The 27,103-nt window shown below is 28.2% G+C and overlaps 1 protein-coding gene across 1 annotated transcript; it reads right to left on the bottom strand.

Annotated features, from left to right (window-relative positions):
- Positions 1–976: 976 nt before the first annotated feature.
- On the bottom strand, positions 977–13,340 carry LOC129963832 (protein SEC13 homolog). Its single transcript, XM_056078410.1, has 9 exons — positions 13,203–13,340; positions 12,942–12,985; positions 11,894–12,009; positions 9,623–9,774; positions 8,216–8,349; positions 7,966–8,126; positions 4,874–4,994; positions 3,520–3,660; positions 977–1,119 (listed from the first exon to the last, which is right to left on the bottom strand). Exons 1-9 carry the CDS (start codon positions 13,210–13,212, stop codon positions 1,036–1,038), a joined length of 963 nt encoding a protein of 320 aa, XP_055934385.1. The 5' UTR covers positions 13,213–13,340; the 3' UTR covers positions 977–1,035.
- Positions 13,341–27,103: the final 13,763 nt, after the last annotated feature.

Below are 27,103 nucleotides of genomic sequence, written 5' to 3'. Positions count from 1 at the left end.
TATAATAAATAATGAGTCTAAGAACTTTAATGGAGAGGGGGGAGGATATTTAGAACCACTTATCTATATCAAGAACCAATACAAAAATTTATATTAAACAGTAGCTCCTAGGATTCTTTTGTAATATATATATATATTATGGCAGCACACTGTATGTTTATTCAATATATTATACGTGCAATAAAAATATGTGGTGATTGTAAAATAAAACAATTACTTTGAACAAATGTATTTATATTTAGAGTTGTTTAATAAAAATTATTATCTAACATAATTAAATTTAGTGTCTAGTTTTTTTAAATAAAATTTAACTGGCATTCTTTAATTTGGCCCAAAGCTTCAAAACATTCTTATATGCATTTATATAGTGATTTGTTAGCAGTTTATAATAATAAAATGTAAGTTATCAAAATTATATAGTATGAATTATACACTTGCAAGATAGAAGAATGAATTAATGTTTCTTAATATTAAATATAATCTTTATAAACAGGAAAAAGCAGGCACATGTATTGATGTGCATGATTTTTCAGTTACAAAGATGCAGAAAGTTATTGTTTTAGAAAATATGAAAACCGTTTTTGATAGTGCTAAAGAAAGAATTAAATGTATTAATTCCTTGAAAATTCAAATATTGTCTCATTACAGACTATATAAAAACCTACAATGCACCTATGCATCGAAATGAATAAAATTATTTATCAACGACAAATCTTACCATTATTCTCAAGAATAAACAGCTAAAAATTTATTTAAAATTACTCAGATATTAAAAGAAAGCCACTATATATTATATTGCTTAAAGTCTCATGGCTGTCTTTCAATATTGTATAAGCATAAATTTATAAAATGAAATTCTGGATAACTGCATTCAAATAAGCTTACTGAAAGAGTGATTGAAAAAACATTTTAATTCTATTATGGAAGAAAACAGAATGTGAAGCTATGAACATTGTCTTAATATTTTTAAAAAAAAAAATGTAACATTTCATACAGTTGAAAAATAATTTCTTTGGAATACTTCTAAATGAATGATTAGCTCTTCCTTTCTTCAGAACCTTTATTTACATCATTTAGACGGACCCATTGATGATCATTTACTGCTTTCCATAAAGTAACCTAAAATTATAAAATATATTAAAACAACCATCTCATGAGAAAAACATATATTTCCAAAAGGCAACAAACCATTCACAAAAATAAGTATTTTCTTTTTCAAAAAAATTTATATTAATTGAAGTGTTAGTAAAAATTCCCTAATACATAATTAGAACTTCAAAATAATTAGTAATTTTTTTAAACTTTATTTCTTTTAAGACCTTTTTTTTCTTTTCTTCAAATTACAAGGTTTAATTTCTAATTTTTTCATAAAGCTATGCAGGGAAAAATTTGTTCACTGCACATGAACATTCAAAAATAATTGTTTTGCATTCTAATCAAGTATGCGTCCAAAAATTTTTTAGATTTAAACCATAAACTGAGAAATAAAATATTATTAAATAATTGATAATAGATTAAAGTATTTTCATCCCTAGCACCAAAATGAAATATATTGTTACAAAATTTTTCTTCTACAACAAATACCGCTAATCAATCTTAATGACGCAGCGCATTTAATCTCTAATAGTTCATTAGTTCAGCAGCTTTCTTGCTGTCTCATCCTCTAATTTCTCTTATTTGTCGGCGACTCCGACTCCTCTCACACACACACAACTTTTGACGATCCACACAACTTCTTCCGATACACACGACTTCTCACTATCCACACAACTTCAGAGTGCCCGCCGTCTTTTATAGCTCCGGGAGGCGGGGCTAGAATCTTCAGACCAATCAGGGCGTACCTAGGTGTATCTTAGTTTCTACTGGATGGATCGTGAAGCTTCTCGAACTTTCCAGTGTAATCCATTTAGTCGCCAACCTCGCCAAATTCATCACCAAGCCGCCAAATTTGTCGCCAAGCTCCGAGGTTATTGACGCGGCACCCACTCAACATGCACAGGACAGATCGTACAATTGTCTTTCTTACGATGACACTATTCGGGCCAGGTAGCAAAATTACAGATTTGTAACAATATATATATAAAAAAAAAGAATATGAAAGTTGAGATTGAATTTAAAGTAGGAGAGGCTGATATATATATGGAGAGAGAGAATAATCTTAAACACGAATTTCTCCACAAGCAAATAGAATTTTAAACAGTAAACTTGGTATTATACAGTTTATTGTAGATATATTACCTTCTTGAATTCTTAAATAGTTTTTTAAAATTTAATATTGCTGATAATTATTTAGAATGAGAGGGGAAAAAATATCATAAAAGAACAGATGCAGCAGTAATTAGATTGAAATAAGTTTCAATTCCATTTGAAATATCACAATGCATTGCATACTTATTTTACAAAACATTGAGTAATAGTTTTATGTTCTAAAGATATTGTTATAATTCAGCTATCATTAAATGAGTATGAAAATGTCTCCGAATTAGTTCAATACACTATTTTCCAAACAGCATCTATTACTAAATAAGAATAAATACACAAATTTAACAAATAAGATATATTTTCTCTTGCAAATCAAATTTTAAAAATAATGTTTATAGGTTTATTATATAGAATCAGATTGAGTAATTATGAATGACAAACGAAGATGTTAGTATTTTCATTTTATTTTTCAATGTCATTTATATATATAGATTTTTAACAAAATTTGTATAAAAATATTGTGGTAAAACTTATAGAACAAAATAAAAATGCAGTTTATATGAAAATTTGAATTTAAATAAAAAGAGCAAAGAAAAATTTTGTACATTTAAAATGTTATTCAAGATTTAGCATACAATTATGTAATAATAGCATACAATTTAAATAATGATATTATAATTTCATTTTTAACATTTTATAAATTATTTTAATAAATAAATGCATAATATTTTGATTATGATAGATGTGCACTTTCTATTTAAAAATTATAGTGTATAGTTAATTTGTTTAAAGTTTTTCAATTATAAAAATGTTTATTTTTTAGTGATTATATTAGCATATAAAGTAAAACATATATGGCAGAACGGATATAAAAACAAAAGAAGTATGAATTTTTAAAATAAATTGAATAAATACCATAATAAATTGACATTATTATCATATTTTAACAGTATATAAATAGAAAATTCAAGGAACTGAAGAAAAATTTTGGTTAAATTAGCAGTGTTTTATGGTATGATTTTAAAAAGTTATAATAATTAAATTTTAAATGCATCTTCCATTTTGTGCATTAAAATAACACAAGTTTTTGATTTTTTTTTTTAATAGAGCATTAATATCACAGAAACTTAAATCTGTGATCCTCCTAATAACTTGTTACACATTAATTTAACATAACAAAACTATAAAGAGTTATGGAATCTACAATGAGTCCAGAATACTTTTAGACTATTCCATCCTTCTTCCATCAATATTAATTCAAACAATCGCAAAAATCTTACATCAAGAACATGTTAAAAATTCATAAAATTAGCCTACCTTATTATCACCTCCAGACACAGCTAAAACATTTCCAGTAACAGACCAACTAACATGCCACACAACATCATCAAATGTGTGAAGAACTTTTGGAGTCCACAGTGTTTCCTTAGTTTTAGTCCATATCATAACTCTTTTATCCTAAAATGAATTTTCATTTTTTTATGTGTAAAATAGAAAACCAAATTTCAAATATTGCAACACTTAACAATAATGGAGCTTTATTGACTAATATGCAAATATTTCCAAGTTAATAAAATTGTGATTAAATAATTCCTAGGCCATTTTCTAAAACTTACACAATAGATTGAATATAAATCTTGAATCATTAGGAATTTTAGTATATATAAATGTCTTTAAAATTAATTGAAATGCAATTTCAGGTTCAAATAGTAATTATATTCTAGTAAGGACAATGATTATTTCAGGGAAATTATTTTGAAATAATGTGAAAGGAAAATTAGCTCATTATAAAGGAAATAATAAAAAAAGAAATTAATTAAAACCCATTTACATAAACTCAACTAAAGTTAAACAATATGGAATAAAAACCAATTCATAATTTACAAGTTTCGACAAAAATTTTATAACAATTTTAATATATTTGTATCATAAAATTTCAATCAGACATTAATTTCAATAGAGATTTTTTTAATTACCAAAATTGCACATAAAATCTTGTTATAATAGATCTATAATTTTGCATACATAATTTTGCTCATGATTTTATTCATAACTATGCATAACATTTTATTTAAGAGCAAAATAATACAAATAAAATAAATTTGAAGAATTTATTATTCAATTAAAAGGGTATAAAGTACCAAGTAATACAAATTTGAGATACAAGTAATGCACATGTACAAAAACCTTTATAACTTGGATCATTAGTCTCAAAAAACAAAATCAAAAACCACTTCTTTCAACAGAAAGATTGAATATGAAATTTAATATAAATCTACAATTTTTATGCAAAAACTACATGGAAATTTTTATCCAGAATTTTTTTTTCTATACACAATTTTTCAAAAGTTATTTTTTCGCTCTTCATTTAATTTAATGGGATAATATCACTACTCATTAAAATAATACATTTTAGGTGATTAAAGTATTTAAAATATATATAAAATTTTAAAAATTCAAATTGAATTTTTATGAATATGTCTTTTAATGAATCTTGAAAATGGTCACATTTATATAATTAAGAGTCAAACTAAATCAAGGCATGTTTACAAATTTAACCAGCATGAAATATTCTTTCTCCTCCAAACAATATATTTAAAAACTAGATATACATAATTATTGCTTTTAACAAAAATGAGAGGCTGTAATTACAGATGTGATTCAACAATACCTGTGAACAACTAGCAATAACACTTTGCCCAAAATGTGCAGATGGTGCCCATGCAACATCTCTAACCCAATTAGAATGTGCTTCTAATTTCTCTTCTTCTGTCCATGTGTCGTCTTTATCTCTGATGGAAGCAAAGTACAAATAAAGCATTGCAACAACAAAAAGAAGAATCAAAGCATAGCAAAGTAACTATGAAGTCAAATAAGCCTTTCAATGTGTTAACACCATTTTCAATAGGTGAATTTTCTGGTTAATAGACATTCAAATTCATAATAATCAAATCATCAAATTTAATCAGAAAACAAATTTTAGTATGGAATAGGATACGTTTAATTTTATATATAAAGCCAATACATAAATCATGCTTCATTGGAAATTTTTCACAAATATTTTATTTTTTTAAAAGAAAAAATTACTTATAAAATAAATTTTTCATTTGCAAAACAAACTAAAGAATTTACAAATGGAAAATTAAAAACTGAAAATAAAATTTAAGGGATGATATTTTAAGCTATTAAAATTTATCAAAAGTAAAGGACAATTTTTTTTTTCTCCCCTAAACGGACTAATTACTTACCCAACAGACATTTTAAAATTTATTGATAAATTGTTAGAAAGTGTTCTGAATTCCTACCCTCTACTTTTTTTCCCCCTCAGTTTTCTTATAAGCATAGATGTATTTCTTTAGTTCACATAGTTCGGATCTTTTGAGACAAATTATTTAAAACAGTTGCATAATGCGAATTGTAATGAAATTTAAACATTAATTCTTTACCAATTGCTCCAATAAAGTATTTTATAAGGGTTTTGATTATTTTAAAATATATTTATAACTGGGATATTACATTATATAACAATTTAAATGCAAGTTAAAATATATGGAACTGTTATTCTCCAATATCTATCTCAATTAACTATAAACACATATTTATCTTATTTCAAAAAAACATACATATTCATTATTGAATATATAACTTCTATTAGATTACATTGTCATAATAGACAAGAACTAGTGAATTACATACACGCACATTTCCACTCATCAAAAACCAAGAATCCCACTGCAATTATTGAATGATTACTATAGGATCTTAGAATACTTTGCTTGTCATATAATTATGAATCTTTATAAGTCATAGGAAATTATAAATACATTCATTACTAAAAGAAAATTTCCTGAAACATCAATTTCCAAAATTAAAATTTTCTGAGAGCAGATATTATATAACAATATATATAATTCTAAGATGTTTAAAAATTGGAATTGCATTTATTTCTTTTCCCTTGTTTCAATACGATGTATTTCACTAAAATTAGCTGACATACTGATAATATTCGCTGAAGACAACAAATATCAATAAGACAAATTGGGTTGTGTCAATTAAGTTTGATGAACTACAGCTTATAAAAAAAAGTTAAATTATACTCAAGCAATAATGATAGAGCATTCATTTATTAGCTATACTTCAAAGTGGCAAAATTTATTAGCAACGTTCCTGTAGTTTGGAAACTTCACACCTTGCACAAAACCACTTTATATCTCTATTTTGTTCTTCCCAACTAGATTTTTTTATTTATAATTCTTCAACAATTTCATTTGCCCTTTCTTGTTTTCAGTGATTTCTATAATAAAAAGTGGTTGATTTACACTCACTTTTTTATATCAACAATTAGAAAAATCATTGTCTTGGACTTTATGCAAGCATATAAATAATCCAAACATGCGAACTATTCCCAAATGACAATTAACAAATTTGACCTGATTTTTTGTACACATAAACATTACATATAAAGAGAAAGATATTTTAAAGCTTAAATATAATTTTTTTAAATGAAAATATTCTAAACTTTCATTAAAAAAGTTACTTATTTACATATGCAAACAAAATAAGAGTTTCAAATTCATCAATATTATCTGCAATACAAAAAAGTCAATGAAATTTAAAGCAATCAATTTAGTTTAACCAAATAGCTTCTGTTAAGTTATTATTTGAACAAACCTTTCAAAGCACCATTTTTAAAATAACCATAGGCAAAAAAATTTTTTTTTTATAATTTAGTAAGTTAAAAAGAAGAAAACTAAAAGACATTAAGAAAGCAATATACAAAGCTTTTCATTAAAGACTTTTACATAAAGGAAATATTCAGAAAAGTTAAATAAAGATGAAATTTAATTATGTTTGAAAATCATTGTGAAAATAATATGATTTAAAACAATGTGGCTATATTGACATCGTTAAAACTCGGTACAACAACTGATTTAGAATGAATGATCAAATTATGGTTCCATATTTTTTTTTTTTTTAAACAAGTAACTGAATGATAATTAACCCTCTTGTGGCACATTCCGTGATTTCCACAAGCAATGTAGAAGTGGCAAAATTTGTGCAATCCACAATTTCTGTGGGGATGCATTTTTCCATCTATTTAGCTGTGCAACCCGCTCTTTTCTCGTTCATGGTTTCATTTAGATCTGAGCTAACAGATAGTTGTCTATGGTTCTGCAAAATATACAAGCACATGTTTTATAGCATTTTGTGTGCTCTTTTCAAAGCTCAAAGATGTCTGGCAAGAAACGTTTCACTATTTTTAAAACTATTTTGATAAAAGAATTATGCAGGGAGAAAGTTAATGAAAGTATATTAAGAAAATCTTGCAAATGGGGGAAGAAAAAAAAAACTTATATTTTAAAAAAGCGTCTTGGCTGTTTTATATTGAATCAAATGGTACACCATTTGAATATGATTACTATTCCTAATTTTGAAAGCGTTTTCAAACTACATTTAGAAAATCAATTTATATGTTAGAATATAGAATACAAGCGCAAAAAGTATGAGCTTATTTACTCTTCAGGCAGCCAAAATGACTTTTTCCATTATGAATGTTTAGTTACAAAATAATTTGTATCGTTCCACATATTTAAAAAAAAATTGATGGGAAAAAAACTTCAGATAATTAAGATTTTATTTCATGTCCCCAAAAAGATTAAATTTAAGCAGAAAATAATATGATCAAATCAAATGTCTACCTAGAGATTTTAAAAATTTCATTTCAAAGAATCACATTAAAAAGAAATACACTTCGAAACTTACGAATATTTCCAAATCTTCACAAGATTATCGCATCCACCAGTTACAAAACGCTTTGTAGAGCTTGCTGTAGCCAAATTTGCATTAGATCCTGTGTACTCTACATTTCCAGAATAAACTAATTGAGCATTCACAGGTGCCCAGCTTACTGCATTGCATCCAATCTAAAAAGTTCAAATTAATAAGGTATCATTTTTATTATCTAAATAGAGCTAAGAAGAAAAAAAAAAGGAAGAAATTCTAATAAACTTACTGTATGAGCATTATGTATCTTTTTTGTATCCCAGCGACCACCACCAGTACTAGCCAAAACAGATACAGATCCATCAGAACTACCACAAGCTAGTATAAGACCATATTCATATGGAGCCCAACACAGAGAATTCACTGGAGACAAAAAGAAAATTTCAAAAATGTAACATACATTTGTTCAATTATGGAGAATCAAAAATTCTAATTTTTATATTTCCCATTTCTTTAATATCAGGACTTGCCCATACTTTGACTAAATTAATTGAAAAGATAAGCTCAAGATCCAGCCATGATTATTATATAAGTAGAAAATCTATATACAAAGATACCTTTGACTACTATAAAGTCACACAACAGTCAAAAAGGAAAGAATGAAAGTTTTTGCACAATACCTGTAGAAAGCTTAGATTGATTATAATATTCTAATTCACTTCTGCGGAGTCTTACTAAGACTGTTTTCAAGATGGCAAAATGAATTAGAAAAGAAAAGTATATTGAAAATTTAAACTTGAATAGTTATGCTCGAAAGGAAAAAAACTGCTCAAATATTTTAAAACATTTAACAAAAAACTACATAAATCCATAGATTTACCTCTGATACAGCTAAGGAAGGAGAAATTTGGTGTACTTAATATCAATTAATTATTACTTTACTTCAATTAGTAAAAAGTTTATAGCTTCAAAATTAAATATATTTCATTATTCATATTTGAGATAAAGCAATAAGATAAGTTAGAAGCTAAATTTAAATTTATAATGACTTAAAACTAATATAATGATTTCACACTTTCTTCAACTAGTTACTCAGCCAATTCCATAAATCATTTTAATAATTTATTCCAAGGAAAAAAATTATGAAATTTGATAAAAGATTTGTAAATGTTTATAGCCAGGAAAAATTATGAAAGATGGATTTTTTCCTCAAACCACTGCTTTTTTGCAAAATCAAAAAAATATATATAATTAATAGCCTTATAATCAGTAGAGACAAAACAATATAGTATATGAGCTTCATTATGCCCACATAATATCTCAAAATAATTTATATTAATACACTTAAAAGAGAATTTGGTTAAAAAATAATCTGTATATTGAAACCATAGTTAAAGCAAAAGCATTCTTGAAACTTTTTTAAAAAAAACAGAAAATTGCATTATACCCTAGATTAATGAAACAGTTGTTTAGCAGCTTCCTACTTGATTTTGACATAACTTCTTATAGATTAGAAATTCTTAACTTTTTTTATGCAACTAATTTCTATTTATACTTATAAAAGAACAAAGTGCTATAGGAAATATTCATCTGAAAATGCTATAATAATAAAGCCCTGTAAAAGAAATCAAAATAAAATGAACTATAAAAATTATTTTATAAAATAAATTTAAAATTGCATTTCTCAAATACTTACCTGAAGAATCATGCTTATTGTATTCATATATATTTTCCCAATTACCATCCGTCTCTTTCCAGATGATAACTTTTCTATCATAAGAACAAGAAGCTAAAATAACTCCAAACATTGGATGAGCCCATGCAACTTGCCAAACCGGTGCTTCATGCCTAGAAGATAAATTCAGTTTATAATTCATGCTATCAATTTTTCCAATAAAGGAAACTTTTTAAAAATATATTGATAACTTGCAGTATCAACAGGATTAGTGATTAGGATTGATTACAAATTATCCAGAATATTAATGCAATACACATAAACACACATTTTGTTTGTTTGTTTAGACAGGGTGAAACTGTCTTTGTGATTAGATACATTTTTTAAAAAAAATATTTATTCAACAAAGTAAAAAGTATTTTTTTAAAAATTCATTAAAAAACATGTTATTTCCTAACACTATTACTCAATTCTTTTAGAACAGGGGACAATAACTTTCGAGAACTGCATTAATATATATACATATTAATAACTGAAACCCTCTGTAACTAGGAAAACATTTTAAAATAGACAATAGTGTACTTAGCCTTCCAATTATTATGTTAGATCCTGAACTTAAGCACATTATTGCAAGGTTGACAAAGTTTTGACGTGCTTGCTGGAATACAATTCTGAAGTTTTATTAACTGTTCATAAGTAACTTATAGTTTCAAATTTTCCACTAACTGAGTAAGAAGTTCTCCTCTGGAAAATTATCCCTCATTTGATGAATATTTTTACAGCTAAATATTATAATAATAAGGACTGATTTCACCTCTTTTCAAATATATTTTGTAAGCTAACAAGGAGTAAAAAAACAACATAATTTCAAATTATACAAAATGTTTATGAGAAATAAGCACATAATATGTTTTACTACATTTCTTCAATGAAGAAAAAAGTAAATTTTTTTAAAATTATTTTATTGCATTATTTCATAAATTTGGCAGGGAAGGGGGGGGATACTGAGAAGATAAATTTTGGAAATTACATTAATATATCTTCAAATGTCAATATCTGAAAACTAATTATAATTAGTGAAACAGTTTAAAATAAACAAATATTTTCTTAGCCTTTCAATTATTATATTAAAATCTGAAATACAAAAAATGCATAATAGGAAAAGAATTTCAGTAAGCACTATATGGTATTCAATAATTTAATGAAGAATTTTCGTAAGCACTATGTAGTATTCAATAATTTATCATTAAAATTTTCACAGACAAGGTGTCAAGAAGGACTTGCACAAACCTACAACTGATATTTAGGCTATCAGTTCTCAAGGATGTTCTATATAATATCATAAATTCAATAATCCCTCAATTATATATTTGTTCTATAATAAAATTTCAGAAAGAATTTAATATTCACAAATATTAGAAATTCTAAATTTAAAAAAGTAAAAATGTAGAATCCTGGCTATATTAGATGTACAATCATTTTTATAATTCATGCACAAGTAACTTCTTTATAAATTATATAAACTGAGTAAAATAAAAAGCTATATTTTATGATCCAACATAAAATGATCCCTTTTAATTTCAAACAGGTAGAAGTCAGTAAAATGTTGCAACTTTTAGATAATCTGCATTAACACAATTTTCTTATGAATAATATGGTTATGTTAAATTATACAAAACACAGAAAAATATATCAGTAAACAAATGGTCTGAAAAAGCAGTAAATTAATGACAAGAAGTTAATAATTAAGAATGTGAATGTTAGAAGACAGTAAAATATATTGTTTATGTGGTATTTAGATGCCTTTAAAAGTTGATTTCAAGCAAATACAGCAAACAACAACAATCACAACTAATATAATTTCATTAAAAAACTGGTATAGCATTGAAATGACATATTACTGCAAGATTTATTTCCACTTTAACTGCAAAATTTTAAATGACTAATTAAATTCAAATTAAAGTCATTAAGTTTTGGAGATAATTATGTTATCCATCTGACATCTGAATTAAATAATGTTTATGAATAAATTAACTTATATTTAAATTATGAAAATTCCGTGAACATTTACTAATACATAAAAAAACTATTTAAAAAACATTAAACATTTTGTCAAAGTATTAATTTTACCAGATCTAATCAAATGAAAGTTTTTTTTTTTTTTTTTTTTTTTTTTTTACAATATATCATGGAAAAATAGCAGATAAATGTTTATATAATAACTATAAATATTTAAATAATACAAACTATCTCATAAATTTAATTGAACACGAATGAGAAATTGAAACTCACCCCTTCAAAGTAGCCACCTGTTTCTGAGCTCCATTACGAACATCAAAAATTTTTACAGTTTTATCAGAAGAACATGTAGCCAGGCGAATGCCATAATAATCCATCTGTGCATCATGCTGAAATAAAAAAAAAATTAATTAAATTCCTGTAAAAAAATCAAACATCTTAGCATACTACACAATTATAAATTCTAAAACTATTGCTTTAAAAATTCCATAATTTTCAATTTGAAGATTTTATACTGAATATAATGGATAAAACCCAAATAATTTTCAGATGAATAATGAAACTGAAATTAAATACCATGAATTTACACTTATATTTAAAGCTAAAATGCTAACAGAACTAACTGCATATTAAATACAGAACATAAATTTATAAAATTGATTCCAAAACAAAATCGTATAAGCCTTAATTCATACAGTAAATAAATAGGCAAAAACAAAAGTTAATGGAATCTCAAGATCTAATAAAACTGAAAAAGAAATAACATATAATGCATGCACATATAAAAACCCTTTCCACCCTTCCTTGAAAAAAAATTCACCACAAAGTTCTAAAATGTAGAAATAAAAACAAAATATATTAAAAGAATAAAATTTCAAAATAAATTAAAGCAAATCCAATAATTTATACTTTTTCCCGTAGAAAATGTTCATATCCCAAGTTAAGTTACAATACATAAAAAGTAAACATATGGTCATATATAAGAACAGTTTAAATTGAAATGTTTTATTGCAAAACAGATTTTTGAAAAACAATGGTCAAATATGCTTAATGTTAAAATCTTTAGAATGAAATAAAATTAGTGATACATTAAACTGGTTGAAAAATGGTATCAAATCCCAAGAAACTGTCATTACATTAAAAAAAATATGCCATATTTTAATGGAAAAAAAAAAAACCTTCAATAATTTTCTGCATAATCTTTAAGTAATAACTGTAAAAATTGTAAATCATTGCACTGATTTGTTTCTTAAATTATAACACTACATACATATATATACATTATATCGTTCAATTTTGTTCTATCAGTTTCTTTACTTACTATCATATCGGAGTGGCCGGTATCGACATCTTGAATCACATTACCTACAATATTCCACAAAAAATATAAATTACATTAAAGAAAAACATCATAGTCAAATTATGCAGTCTAATGAGAAATGATATAGGATTAAAATTCGAACTACAAAGTAACTTTTTTTATACATATTCAAAATAATGTTTATATTTTCAAAAATGAAAAGATATCGTATTTATAAGGAACAAAACAGATTTAAAAATACAAAAACGAAAATAAATTAACCTGAGGTCATGATTCAAATTATAAGTGATAAATAACTTTAAATTAAATTATGCACTAAACTTATAAGAAAAAAAAATTATATTTGATGCTTCTTTAGGCGATACGTGTTGACATCAAATTATTACACGCGGCGCGGTTAGTTAAGGAAAAAAACAAAGTAGCAAATGACGTATACTTTCGATTTGAAATAAAATAGGCTTAGTCAATAGCATTTGTGTTGTACATGGAATTTTTTCAGAGATTCAGAAAGAAATATAATTTTCTCAGATTTTATTCATACACTGTATAATTTTATTTTACTGTAATCAAATGAAAAACTTAAAAAATAGTTTAAATATGAACTATTATTTTGTTGTTGTTTTTTAACTTCGGTGCATGTAATTTCCGTGCTTGAATACCACTTCCGGTAATATAATTTCTGAGAAGAATTTTCAAATTTAGCCTTTAACGTTCAAAATATCATTGAACATTTAAATTCTTCATTTTATTGCTGAAGATACTTCGATAGTACAGAAATTGGGACTTTTATTTTGGCAATAACGTAAAATATCTTATTTTATGAAATAATTATCATAATTGTTTTGATGTCAAACTTTCAGTATATCTAGATCTCGCTCAAATGTATGTGTGAGCAAGATGTCATGAATTTCTTTCACTAGCTGTTGAAAGAATTCAAACTAGAAGGAATGCAGAATCCATTATTTTTTTATTTTTTTAATAGAAGTAATAAATTAGTTCGAATTTTGCGCTCTAAATAAAAGATCAATTGGTAACTATTTAATACCGAAGATTATTGTACCAAATAGCACATAATATTGCAAAATTTGTAAAAATAATACTATACAATATTATTTTACAAAACTGAAATAAAGTAAAGTATAAGATTTTTATTATATTGCTGAATATTGAGTAATGTAGCTTTCCCGGTGTTCACCAAATTAGTTTTCAAAGTTACAATTATTCTGACAATTGATTCTAAGTATTTATTCGACCATGAAAAGCAATATTAAAGGAATTAACTCTTTCCTTCATTATTTTTGATCTAAATGATTGTTCTTCGACTGGGATTCGAACCTGAGACCTCTAGGTTTGAAAACGTCGTCTTATCCATTGGGCCTGTCGATTACAGAAACTATACGCTCCTATCTTTAAGAATGGCATATGCCACTTCCAATTTAATTTTTGATTGTCCTCTTAATTTAATGGGTTTTTTTGTTGCAATTTCAATTTAAGAATGTGATTTTAAAGACGGAAGAAGCGACTTCATTCGTAATTAATGTTTTTATTTAAAATATATTAAGGGAGGTAGGTGCAAAAATAATAACTTTTAAATATATGAACCAGTAATTTTTAATTTTTATTTTTCCGAAACTATTTAGCACTTCAATTTCAATTTTAAAGAGAGAAAAAAATAAAGTTCTCTTTAAATAAGGGATGCTCGTAAAAGTCTTGATAGTTTGCTCAAGTATAATAATTTGGCATGTTTTATCTAGAATTAAAGTTGGATGACGAATGTTTTAAAGGCACAGTTTTTTTAATACGAATTTTTTTTTTTTTAAATTTTGTTTCTTATAATTTCCTTTATTTACCTTTCTTTCATCTTCTAATGGTAATCATTTTAACTTTAGATAAACAAAGAATGAGCTAAAGCATTTTATTAAAAAGAGTTTTTAAATCAGGAATCGTATATTAAAGTCAAAATCAAGGTATCAAAAATGTAGCCGCACTGTCTCATCACTTCAAGTAAAACACGCAAATCATCACGAAATGTACACGAGTGAATAAATGGAGAATTTACAATATTTAGAAACGTTGTTCAGTGCAGAATTTATAATATAGTTTTCACAATATTATTCAATGTTGAGTTATGAATATTTTGTAGAATATTCAGCTTTTAATGAGAAATTGTTGCAGTTAATTTTTTGGAATAAAATCTCAAATTAAATACATTATTAAGCTATGTCGTTCCAAATTTTTCTTTATCAGTGTTTTTAAAAAATTCTACAGCTTTTGAATATTGTTACATATAGTACAATATTGCTTATACGATATTCGGTATTTCCCGGCATTCAAAATATTGATGGGCATTTCCCAAATATTATGCAACCTTATGGTGCTACTAGGTATCCCAAGTAGCATATAATATTGTATAATATCAAACAATTTGCAAAAGTAGTATTATATAATATTTTCCCCAATATTGACAAAAAAAATTATACAATATATTTCTTTTATGATATTGAGCATTATTATGTATGGAGTATAAGATTTTACAATATCGAATAAAGCTATACAGTATTATATAATATTAAGCAGTATCATATTTCATAATATTACACAATACGGGAAATCTATATTGATTTATTAGCACAGGTAAACTTCTCTAAACTTTAATCATCTAATTCTACGCTCTGCTCTTATGAAATATCTCGTTTTTGTTATTTGTGACTTCCCTTCTGTTTTGGGATGACGAATATTATAAGAGCGGTTATTACGTAACCAATATCAAAAAGTCACAAATACCAGTGATCAATACTTTTCAAAAAGGGGTGTTATTCAAATCCTTGACCTGATCTTATAGGTGATATTTCGATAAAAGGTCTTGGATCACGACAGAAAGTCACAATCGATACTATTTGTTCAATGGAAGCTATCAAACAAGAATTCAATCATGCAATCTATGAATGGGTTGAAAAGTGAACTTATTAAATTCTTAGAATTATCTTAGGTTATTCTTAGAATTAGGTTATTCTTAGGTTAGACTTAGGTTATTCTTAGAATTATCGTATCATTGAATCGCATATCACTGAAAGTGGAGCTATCACAGGGAAGTGTTCATAATTGTGAAGTCACTGCTCCGCTATGATAACCGCTCCGTTTGACTTTTCGATATTCGCATTTGACAATGCGTTATCCCGTGAAGATCATTTCTAATTGCCTGTGACATGACTCTCTAATGGCATACATTCCTTTCACTCTGCAGGCGTCATCTATTGGCAGAATATGGAACTAAAGTGAACATTTAAAAAAATGACTTTTAAAATAAATATATCTTTTCAGAAAATGTTTACTCCAATAAATAAATTAAATTAATAATTTTGAAAAAAATTAAAATTAAGCTGAAATAGATAAATTAATTTAACCACACGTTACTTAAAATAGTAAATTAAGTATTAATTACAATTAATAAACTTTATATTTAATAATAATTATTAATTTTTAATTAATAATATGATTGAAATAACAGATATTTGGAAGAAATATTTAAAAATAACAATATCAAAATTATTTGTTATTCAAAAAATTGTGGATTATGTATTTCTACTTGTGTTTCGAAACAGGGACTTTCGATTTGATTCGTGGGTGTCTTACCCATTGGACTCAGGAGGCATTTTCGTAGACTGTGTAATGGAGTTTCATGAAGGAATTCTATTTCATATAAAGTAGCATGCTATTATTTAAATTAATTTCGAATAGACTTTTTAATTTTAGTTCAATTAATCTTTTACAGCTTCTAGTTGATGTTGCAATTTAAAATAAAAAAAAAGAGATACTTTTTGTGCTCAAAATCATGTATTTACTCTCAAAGTAAATTAAGGAAGTATGTATAAAAGTAAATGCTGAAATAAATGCGCAAATTTTCGAAATAATTTACAGGTTTATTTTTTAAATTTTATTATTTTTTTTGAATTTTATTTATTTTATAAAAGAAGAAATTTCTACGTTAAACGAAAGGGGGCAGTTATCTGTAAAACGAGGGTTGCTCATTTAGTTTGTCTAAACAGAAAAAAATGAAAGCGTTTAATAATTTCTGAATAATAAAATGATTAGAGGCTTGGGTCAGATTTTTTAACGCTTTAAGAAGATATGCGAACACGTTTGGAATACTTTTTTAGAAAAACATGGTGTAGACATACTTTAACCATATTTCTGGGTTTAAGGATATCAATATTTGAAATAAACATTAAAATTTTTTGAAAATTGGTATTTAATAGAATAAATTTAAGCAAATTCTTTAAAAACTTCAAATTGGCTACACTAAAAATTGTTGTTCTCATCCAAAAAAACTTATACTAAAATAAACTAAATAGTATTCTCTAGGGAATGAACTACAATCGTATGGTCATAATAATAAATAAAAATTTTAGAACCAGTCGAAAAATTTGAAATTATGAAATTTTTAGTAAATTTATGACGTTATTGTTCAAACAATAGGGTGTTAATTAAAATGTATTTCCTCAATCAAATTCTTTCAGTTCATTTTCTAGAAAATAGTATAAAGACAAAATCCACCAAATTTCATTGTAATATGTTAATTATATTTTGAGTTATTTGATTTGAAGTGAGCAAAAAAATAAGAAAAAATTGATTTTGAGAAAAATGCATTTAAAGTATGCACTAACATATTTTAATAATAAATTACGTGTATACATACTTACAATTCACCACATATATAGGCTATACCTTCTTTCTCTTCAGTATTTAATAATTTCCCTTTTTTAATCATTTAATTTTTTCTGGCAATTTTTGTGTTTGGCAGTGAATGCCGCCTAGATTTGTATATTCTGTTTCTCTAATTGCATTTTTATTATTATACCCTCCAAAAACCTTAAGAACATTCAGTAATCCTATAAAACCTTCGTTAAAATGTATTACAGACATAAATGCCCCTAATCTGAGGGTTCGGAACTCAACAAACAACATCTTTAGGTACAAATTTCCACAAAACACCGTTAAAACTTTCATTGGCATTTTTCATTTTGCAGTGAAAAAAAAAATGTTCCTTATTTAAAACTAAATTTGTGTTCATACAAATTTTTAATATGTTTTTGGCCCTTTAAATCGGTACTTCCGGCTATTTAAATGTCCACTTCTGATTTATCGATCATTACGAAAATATTAATATTTTGACTTCTAATTAACGTAGAGATAAAAGTAAACCTGTTTTGGATAGCTCAAAAACTGGTCTATCCAATAATTTTTTTTTTTAAAAAAAAATTTCTTTTTTGGCAAAAATCGACTTTTTCAACGTGTTCAGATACCTTAAATGTGTTAAGAGATGTCTGTTTATAAAATTTTGCTGTATTAAGAATCAAAGACAGCTTTTAATAATTATTGAAAAAATTAAACGTTTATAAAGTTTTAACGGAAAGAAAGAAACTTTTCGAAATTAAAATGAGTCAGCTCCCTCTAAAAGGGAATGCTTTCTTGCTGTCAACAGATGACAGCATATCATGGTTTATAAAACAATAAAAACGATTTTATTATTTCTACATTTATCGATGTAGGTCGGTATGAGCTGATAAATATAGAATTTATAATATAGCTTTAATTGCATTGCACAATATGACATATTTTCAGTATTTTGGCGTATGATTTCCCCGGTGAACGTTTTAATAATAATAACTGAAATCAGTGATATCCTGAATTAAGATTAATATTTTTATGCTAAACTTTTTATAGTATTTTTGAAAATTAAGAATCTCAGAAATATTGTTACATATTTTGCAATGCTTTGGAACATTGTAATGCCCATATAAATTCCAAATTTAGTTTCTCATTCATCGTATATCCAGGTACAGGTACACTGTACAGTGAAATATTATAAAAAAATTTAAAAATAATATTGATATAATATAATATTTTACAATATAAAAACAGTGTAAGACATAAGATTTTTGTTACACTTTTTAATTACTAGAGTTTGGTGAGCACCAGTAAAATAGGTAATTATTATTAAATCTCTTATATATAGCTTAATGTTTGTGATTCCATCAAGAAAATAATTTTAAGCATAAAATTATGACAGATATCAAAGCCGTGCAATTTTGATATCTGTCCTCTTCATTATGTATTTTAACAGAATCAAATACAGTGACATCATAGTAATATTATAAAAATAACTTTCAGAGTAATCTAACTTTTCTGCTGTTATAATTTCATGCCCACGATTCCACTAAATCTCTGACATTAATGCCGTTGCTTTATTCGTCTTGATTAAATTCTGTTTATTATGCACATGAAACCTTCTTTTTGGAGATACTCCCATAGTATCACAGCACAATTAAAAACGTAAATATCGGTTAATAGATCTTCTAAACTTCGTAATATTTTACCTTTAATTTTTTATTTGTCTTATAAACTACACAGATATTAAACAGAATCATTTTTCTTTAACTTACAACAATAGAAAAAAAAACATGGTTATGAATTTGAGGAAATAATAAAAATGGTTTGAGCTTCAAGGAAACAATGTAATTAATTGTTGGAAACTTTGACCATTAATTTATTAATCATTGTTGTAATCATGAAAAACCCACTCAAAATTTCATATATTTAAATCATTGCACTTTTGAATTATTGTTTTTAGATGTATGTGAAAGAAGAATCCAATTAAAATGTCAGCCCTTTGAAGAATTCAGTTCCAAATTTGACAGGTACCAATGTTTGATATTAAACTTCCAGAAATATAATATTAAATGTCAAAATATCTATAAAATTAATTAAAATTTTAAGCATCGATGTCTCGCACTAGCGCAGAAATCATCCGTATGCTTAGCATTGTGCATTTAGAACTAGATTTCCCTCACATTTTAAACTTGGTAACTGGTGTCAAGAATCTTAGACTGCAGTTCTGACCGAGGTCAGCGTGTCCTGGTGTATTGAACGGCTTATCGTGTAACAATCCTTTTTGGTTGTCTTAAATTCGAGTCTGGAAGCCGTTGATTAATAATTTTTATATTTATTTTTTTAATTATTTTTCTCCACACTGATTCTATAGATACTAGGTATTTGAAAAATATTTATACTTTCAGAAATATAATATTAAATGTCAAAATATCTATAAATTTAATTGAAATTTTAAGCGTCGATGTTTCGCACATGCGCAGAGATCATCCTTATGCTTAGCATTGTGCATTTAGAACTAGATTTCCCTCACATTTTAAACTTGGTTATTGGTATCAAGAATCTTAAACCGCTGTTTTGTCCGAGGTCAGCGTGACCTGGTGTACTGAACGGCTTATCGCGTGACGCTCCTTTTTGGTTGTCTTAAGTTCGAGTCTGGAAGCCGTTGATTAATTATTTTTATATTTATTTTTTAATTATTTTTCTCCACACTTATTCTATAGATACCAGGTATTTGAAAAATATTTATACTTCCAGAAATATAATATTAAATGTCAAAATATCTATAAATTTAATTGAAATTTTAAGCGTCGATGTCTCACACATGCGCAGCGATCATCTGTATGCTTAGCATTGTGCATTTAGAACTAGATTTCCCTCACATTTTGAACTTGGTTACTGGTGTCAAGAATCTTAGACTACTGCTCTGTCGGACGTCAGCGTGGCCTGGTGTACTGAAAGGCTTATCGCGGAACGTTCCTTTTTGGTTGTCTCAAGTTCGAGTCTGGAAGCCGTTGATTAATTCTTTTTATATTTATTTTTTTAATTATTTTTCTCCACACTTATTCTATAGATACTAGGTATTTGAAAAATATTTATACTTCCAGAAATGTAATATTAAATGTCAAAATATCTATAAATTTAATAGAAATTTTAAGCGTCGATGTCTCGCACATGCGCAGAGATCATCCGTATACTTAGCATTGTGCATATAGAACTAGATTTCACTCACAATTTAAACTTGGTTATTTGTGTCAAGAATGTTAGACTCCTGCTCTGTCCGAGATCAGCGTGGCCTGGTGTACTGAACGGCTTATCGCGTAACGCTCCTTTTTTTTTTTTTTTTTTTTTTTGTTCTCTACGTTTAAACTCCTTGTGTGCCAACAAGTATACCACAAGGCTTACAGATGTAAGTCAGTACGCAATCGACAGTAAAGTAAATTTCAAATATAAGGTCGCAGGTACAAATGCAAAGATAGAAGAAAGAAAAATAGGGGAAAACAAGTAGATACACAAGCAAAAGCAAAATGAAACAAAATTGCGCACATTGTAACAGAAACATACAGTAAATGATATAGAACAATTGAATAAGCATGATCAAATAAAATATACAAATACAAAAGTATATATGCAAATATATGTAGGCAAACACACTAAAGTAAAGTTTAAATCATACGTGGAAAAATACTATTGATATATGTACAAAAGGAAATGAAAGATGATTTACACTGTACAAAGGCAGATAAATGAGGAGGCCAAGCTATATTGTTCTTTCGAAGGCAGTTCTTGAGTTTTCGTCTTTCCGGAATAAACTTGGGGCATTCAAATATCAAATGCTTGACATCCTGGACTGCGCCACTGTAGCACGAACACCTATCAGTCGGCGACAAATTGAATCGTTTTAAATATGCTTTAAAGTTTCCATGCCCAGTCAGAAACTGGATAAGCTTAAAATTCGACTCAAAGTAGTTGTTAGCCTTTAGGCGTCTCTGTATGGATGGAATAAATTCCTTTGTGAGCTGCGCATTAGTCGATGCTTGATATAAAGTATTCCATTCAGATATAACTTTATCTTTAAAGACATTCTTTAAATAAGATTTCGGAATGCTCATAGGAATGGAATTAACTAGTTTCGTCGCCTCTTTGGCAAGCCAGTCGGCGCGTTCATTGCCATAGATTCCTGTATGACCTCTAACAAAAGAAAAGGAAACTTGCACACCTCTGCCTTGAAGATGACTCAGGTTGGATTGTGTTTTAACAATTATTTGGTTTAGGGAATCGATGTTATTTAAGGCGTGTAAAGATGAAAGGGAGTCGCTGCAAATTAAGAACTTTGATAAAAGGTTTTCATTGTCACAAATCCAAGAAACTGCTTGAGCTATGCAAAGCAATTCAGCCTGAAAAACACTGCATTCATCTCTTATTCTGAATTGATGAGTTTCAATTTCTATGTAATCTTGGAAAACAACAAATGCAAGCCCAAACTTTTTGTTAATTTTACTACCATCTGTAAAACAGACAACAGGAAAGTTGTCTTCGATATTATTATGATAACTAATTAAATTAAGAGGAAATCTTTCAGCAGGATGGGGAAGTTCAGAAATTTGAAGGATATCATCTAGATTCTTATGGGCCAGGTTCTTAGCTGCGTTCTTGAATTCATTACTATGGTTTATAAAGATGTCAATAGGTGGAAAGCCGGAGATAGAAAATACAGCTTCATAAGATATCGTTCGATACCCAGAAATAACTCGTAGCAGCATTCTCCTTTGAATTTTTCTCAAGAGCCGACAATTTATTTTTTTCTTCAGAGCAGTACCCCAGACTCGAGAACCGTAACAAATAAATGGTACAATACCTTGTTTGTAGATGAGGGATGAGACATTAGATTTGAGACCAAAACTATTTCTGGCAACTCTACTAAGACGAAGCAGAATTTTTTCACATTTATTCGAAAGATGTAAAATATGTTGCTTCCAAGAGAATTTACTGTCAAGGACAATTCCAAGATGTTTTAATTCCTTCACATACCAAAGAGGAATTCCATTAAGGGTGAGGTTACTATTACGAACGTGGTTCTCTCTCCTCTCCAAGACCATTACTTTTGACTTGATGGCGTTGAACTCTAATTTATGGTTCTTTGCCCAGTTCGATACAAAATCAAGAGAAATCTGTGCTTGTCTGCTTGTATCGTGAAATGATTTTCCCTGAAAACAAAGAAGCAAGTCATCAGCAAAAGCAATCGTTTCACAAGAAGAGAAAGCTGTGATTTTTTCCAATAAATCATTTATAATAATATTCCAGAGAAAAGGCCCAGAAACAGATCCCTGAGGACACCCCCTTTGTAAAACCCTCTCCTTTGAGGAGTGACCTAAGGACAAGCTTGCAGTTCTATCCTTCAAGAAGCTAGAAATGACGGCAAATAAATTGCCAGGGATGTTTGCTCCTTTTAATAGATCCATAATAGCAGGCCACCAGGCATTATCAAAAGCACCTTTAATATCCAAGAAAACCAGGATTGCATGAAGGTTTCTCTTTTTTCCGTTTAAAACAAATTTATTAAGATTCAACAAAGCATCTTCAGTGCACTTTTGAGGCATAAAACCAAACTGATTTTTATTAAAATAATTATCCTTGTGCAAACGCCAAGCTAATCTGTTGACAATAAGTCTTTCAAAACATTTACCCAAAGTTGACAGTAAACTGATACACCTTAGGTTGTCTAAATGCGGGATACAGACATCGTTATTTTTGGGAATCAGAATAACTCTAGCTTTCTTCCAACAGCGGGGGAAAATCTTGAGACGATGACATGAGTTAAAAAGTTTTAAGAAAAGATCGGGGTGCATTTCGTGTAATTTCTTGATAACTTCGTTAGATATAGAGTCCGGACCAGGAGACTTTTTTAATTTCAATTTTCTTATAACAGAATCAATTTCATGGATGGTAAAAGGTGGATCATTCGCTACGTTAGTATTTAAAAGAGCGTCGTGTCGTATTTTCTTATGACAATCATCATCATCATTCTCATTATCCTCGGGAAAAGAATGGGAAAGAACAGCATTTATTGTCTCTTCAAAAGAATTCGTTACGGTTCCACATGGAAGAGCTATTCCACTGAGTTCAACTCTTTTCTGAAACTTCTGTTTTATTCCAAAGGTATAAATTTTTTTCCACACATTAGTTTCATTAATTTCATCTAAAAATTTCTTCCATGAGCTTATTTTCGCATCCAAAAGTTTTAAATTATATTTATTAATTAAAACGTTGTATTTATTCTTATAAATTTCTTTCAAAGTGACATTTTTACATTTCTGAAATCTCCGTCTTGCAGCATTAACATGCTTTCTCATGCAATCGATTTCTGTTGTCCACCAGGGAACACTGTGCATTTTTTTTCTTTTTAATCGGGATGGACATTTTACAATACTTTTGGATAATGGAAATGAGCTGATCTGTGAGATCATGCAGAATTTCTGGATCTTGGCAGGAATCAATGAGATCACTGATACTTGACAGCAAATATTTCGATGTGTTGTAAAAGAGTTTCCAATTCGCTTTTTTAAGATGGAAAGTGCAACTGTCGCCTTCTTTTGATGGAGGATGTGGATCCAGTATTACTTCAAACTCAATTGATTTGTGGTCAGATAGAGAATCATAAGTAGGCAAATGCCAACAACAAACATCTTCCAGTAAATCCGTTCCAACAACAGTTACATCAATGTAACTAGATCCTTGTGATCCACAAAATGTAGGACCGCAATCTTCATTGATGACAAAGAGATTATGAGCACTGATAAATTCGGTGAGTTTGATTCCTCTAGAGTCGGAAAGGGGACTGAACCATGTTTCAGATTTACTATTAGCATCCATAGACCAGACCAGCTTGTTTATGGGAACGTTGGAGAAGAGTTGGTTTATTTTTTGTAAGTCAGAATCAATATTCTTGGAGGGTTCGAAGTAGTACGAAACAAATAGATAAGAAATTTTGTTAATATTGAAATGCACTGTCACCATATTATAATCTAGATAATTTACATCCAGGAAAGCTGAAATATTTCTATTTCTGACTATAATAGCTGCTTTAATTAGGTCAGAATTTTGACTGTAGAAAACTCTATATGACAAAGGAAATCCCGGAAGAGTTCCTTTATAGGAATGAGGTTCTTGAACCAACGCGATATCAATATTCCGAGATTCCATATTCAAAATAAGCTGTTGTGTAGCCCACTTTGATTTATGCAGATTGAGCTGAATAACACGCAAATGTGTTTGTGAGAGAAAACTATTCATACTGAGTCTGGGATACAGTAAGTTTCTCCATAAATTGATGGCATTTGCAGCAGCTAGAAAAGGGTTTATGATTCACATCAACTTTTTTATTTGGGGCTTTTGTCTTCTTATTGAACCTTATGCAGTTCACGCAAACCTGCGTAGACAAATTGCATTCACTACTTTTGTGCTCTCCCGCACACTTGAAACAGCACAAGCCATTTTCACAGTTAGCAGCTTTGTGGTGATAACCGAGGCACTTAAAGCAGCGATTGATGACAAGAAAGTCCTCTATTTTGCAAATGTTCCAGTTGGCTCTAAGGAAATTCATTTTCAGACACACTTTCCGACATGTTGGATTGACTTCTAAAACCAAATGCCTTGAGTTATCGAATCTTCGCAGAGTGAAGCGAATTTTTGTTTTTTCCCATAATTCTTTTTTCTCTTCCAATTCAGGATTCTGCTCTTTCAAAAGCTGAAGAACCTCCTGATCACCAATTTCATTTGGAAGATTTTTTAAAAGCAGATTTGGATTTCTTCGCTTCGGAGAAGACACATACAGGATATTAGTATTTTTTTTTACAGCATTCAAAAATCTTTCTTTGTCAATTTTTGAGACACATTGAACAAGCACGCGGTTGTTGTTGATGGTTCTCATCTTTTTAACTCCTACTTGCAGCTCTATTGTAGTTAACTGTGCTTTAAGAATTTTACGCACTTCCTCAGATGTAGAATTGTTATCATTTGAGCAGACAATGACATTGTTGTCACTTGAATGAATCTCATTTTCAACAATAGATGGCGCCACGACACTAGCATACGTTGGTTGTTTAACCGACGCTGTTATATCATGATGGATATCATTATGTTTTATACTAGCAGATCCATTCGAAACTTTTATAAAATGCAACTTTAACTTACCCAAAGCAGTCCTTGCACCTTCACGCAACTTTTTGCTTGGGTTCCCAACGCAATTTAACACATTTTCCAACGATTCGAAACATTCCTCAAGAGACCGAAATGACGCGTCAACATCAATGGCCGCCATGTTGGGGTCCCTTCCGCTCCTTTTTGGTTGTCTTAAGTTCGAGTCTGGAAGCCGTTGATTAATTATTTTTATATTTGTTTTTTTAATTATTTTTCTCCACACTTACTCTATAGATACTTGGAATTTGAAAAATATTTGTACTTCCAGAAATATAATATTAAGTGTCAAAATATCTATAAATTTAATTGAAATTTTAAGTGTCGATGTCTCACACATGCGCAGAGATCTTTCGTATGCTTAGCATTGTGTATTCAGAACCAGATTTCCCTCACATTTTAAACTTGGTTATTGGTGTCAAGAATCTTAGATTGCTGCTCTCACCGAGGTCCGCGTGGCCTGGTGTACGGAACGGCTTATCGCGTAACATTCCTTTTTGGTTGTCTTAAGTTCGAGTCTGGAAGCCGTTGATTAATTATTTTTATATTTATTTTTTTTAATTATTTTTTTCCACACTTACTCTATAGATACTTGGAATTTGAAAAATATTTGTACTTCCAGAAATATAATATTAAATGTCAAAATATCTATTCATATAATTGAAATATTCAGCGTCGATTTCTCGGACATGCGCAGAGATCATCCGTATGCTTAGCATTGTGCATTTAGAACTAGATTTCTCTCACATTTTGAACTTGGTTATTGGTGTCAAGAATCTTAGATTGCTGCTCTGTCCTAGGTCAGCGTGGCCTGGTGTACTGAACGGCTTATCGCGTAACATTCCTTTTTGGTTATCTTAAGTTCGAGTCTGAAAGCCGTTGATTAATTATTTTTATATTTATTTTTTTAATTATTTTTCTCGACACTTAATCTATGGATACTTGGAATTTGAAAAATATTTGTACTTCCAGAAATATAATATTAAATATCAAAATATCTATAAATTTAATTGAAATTTTAAGTGTCGATGTCTCACACATGCGCAGAGATCTTTCGTATGCTTAGCATTGTGTATTTAGAACCAGATTTCCCTCACATTTTAAACTTGGTTATTGGTGTCAAGAATCTTAAACTGCTGCTCTGCCTGAGGTCAGCGTGGCCTGGTGTACTGAACGGCTTATCGCGTAACATTCCTTTTTGGTTATCTTAAGTTCGAGTCTGGAAGCCGTTGATTAATTATTTTTATATTTATTTTTTTAATTATTTTTCTCGACACTTAATCTATAGATACTTGGAA

This window comes from Argiope bruennichi, chromosome 1 (genome assembly GCF_947563725.1).
Source record: "Argiope bruennichi chromosome 1, qqArgBrue1.1, whole genome shotgun sequence".
NCBI lineage: Eukaryota > Metazoa > Arthropoda > Arachnida > Araneae > Araneidae > Argiope > Argiope bruennichi.
The sequence above is the reverse complement of the archived record's forward strand: the minus strand, read 5'-3'. Positions and strand labels throughout refer to the sequence as shown.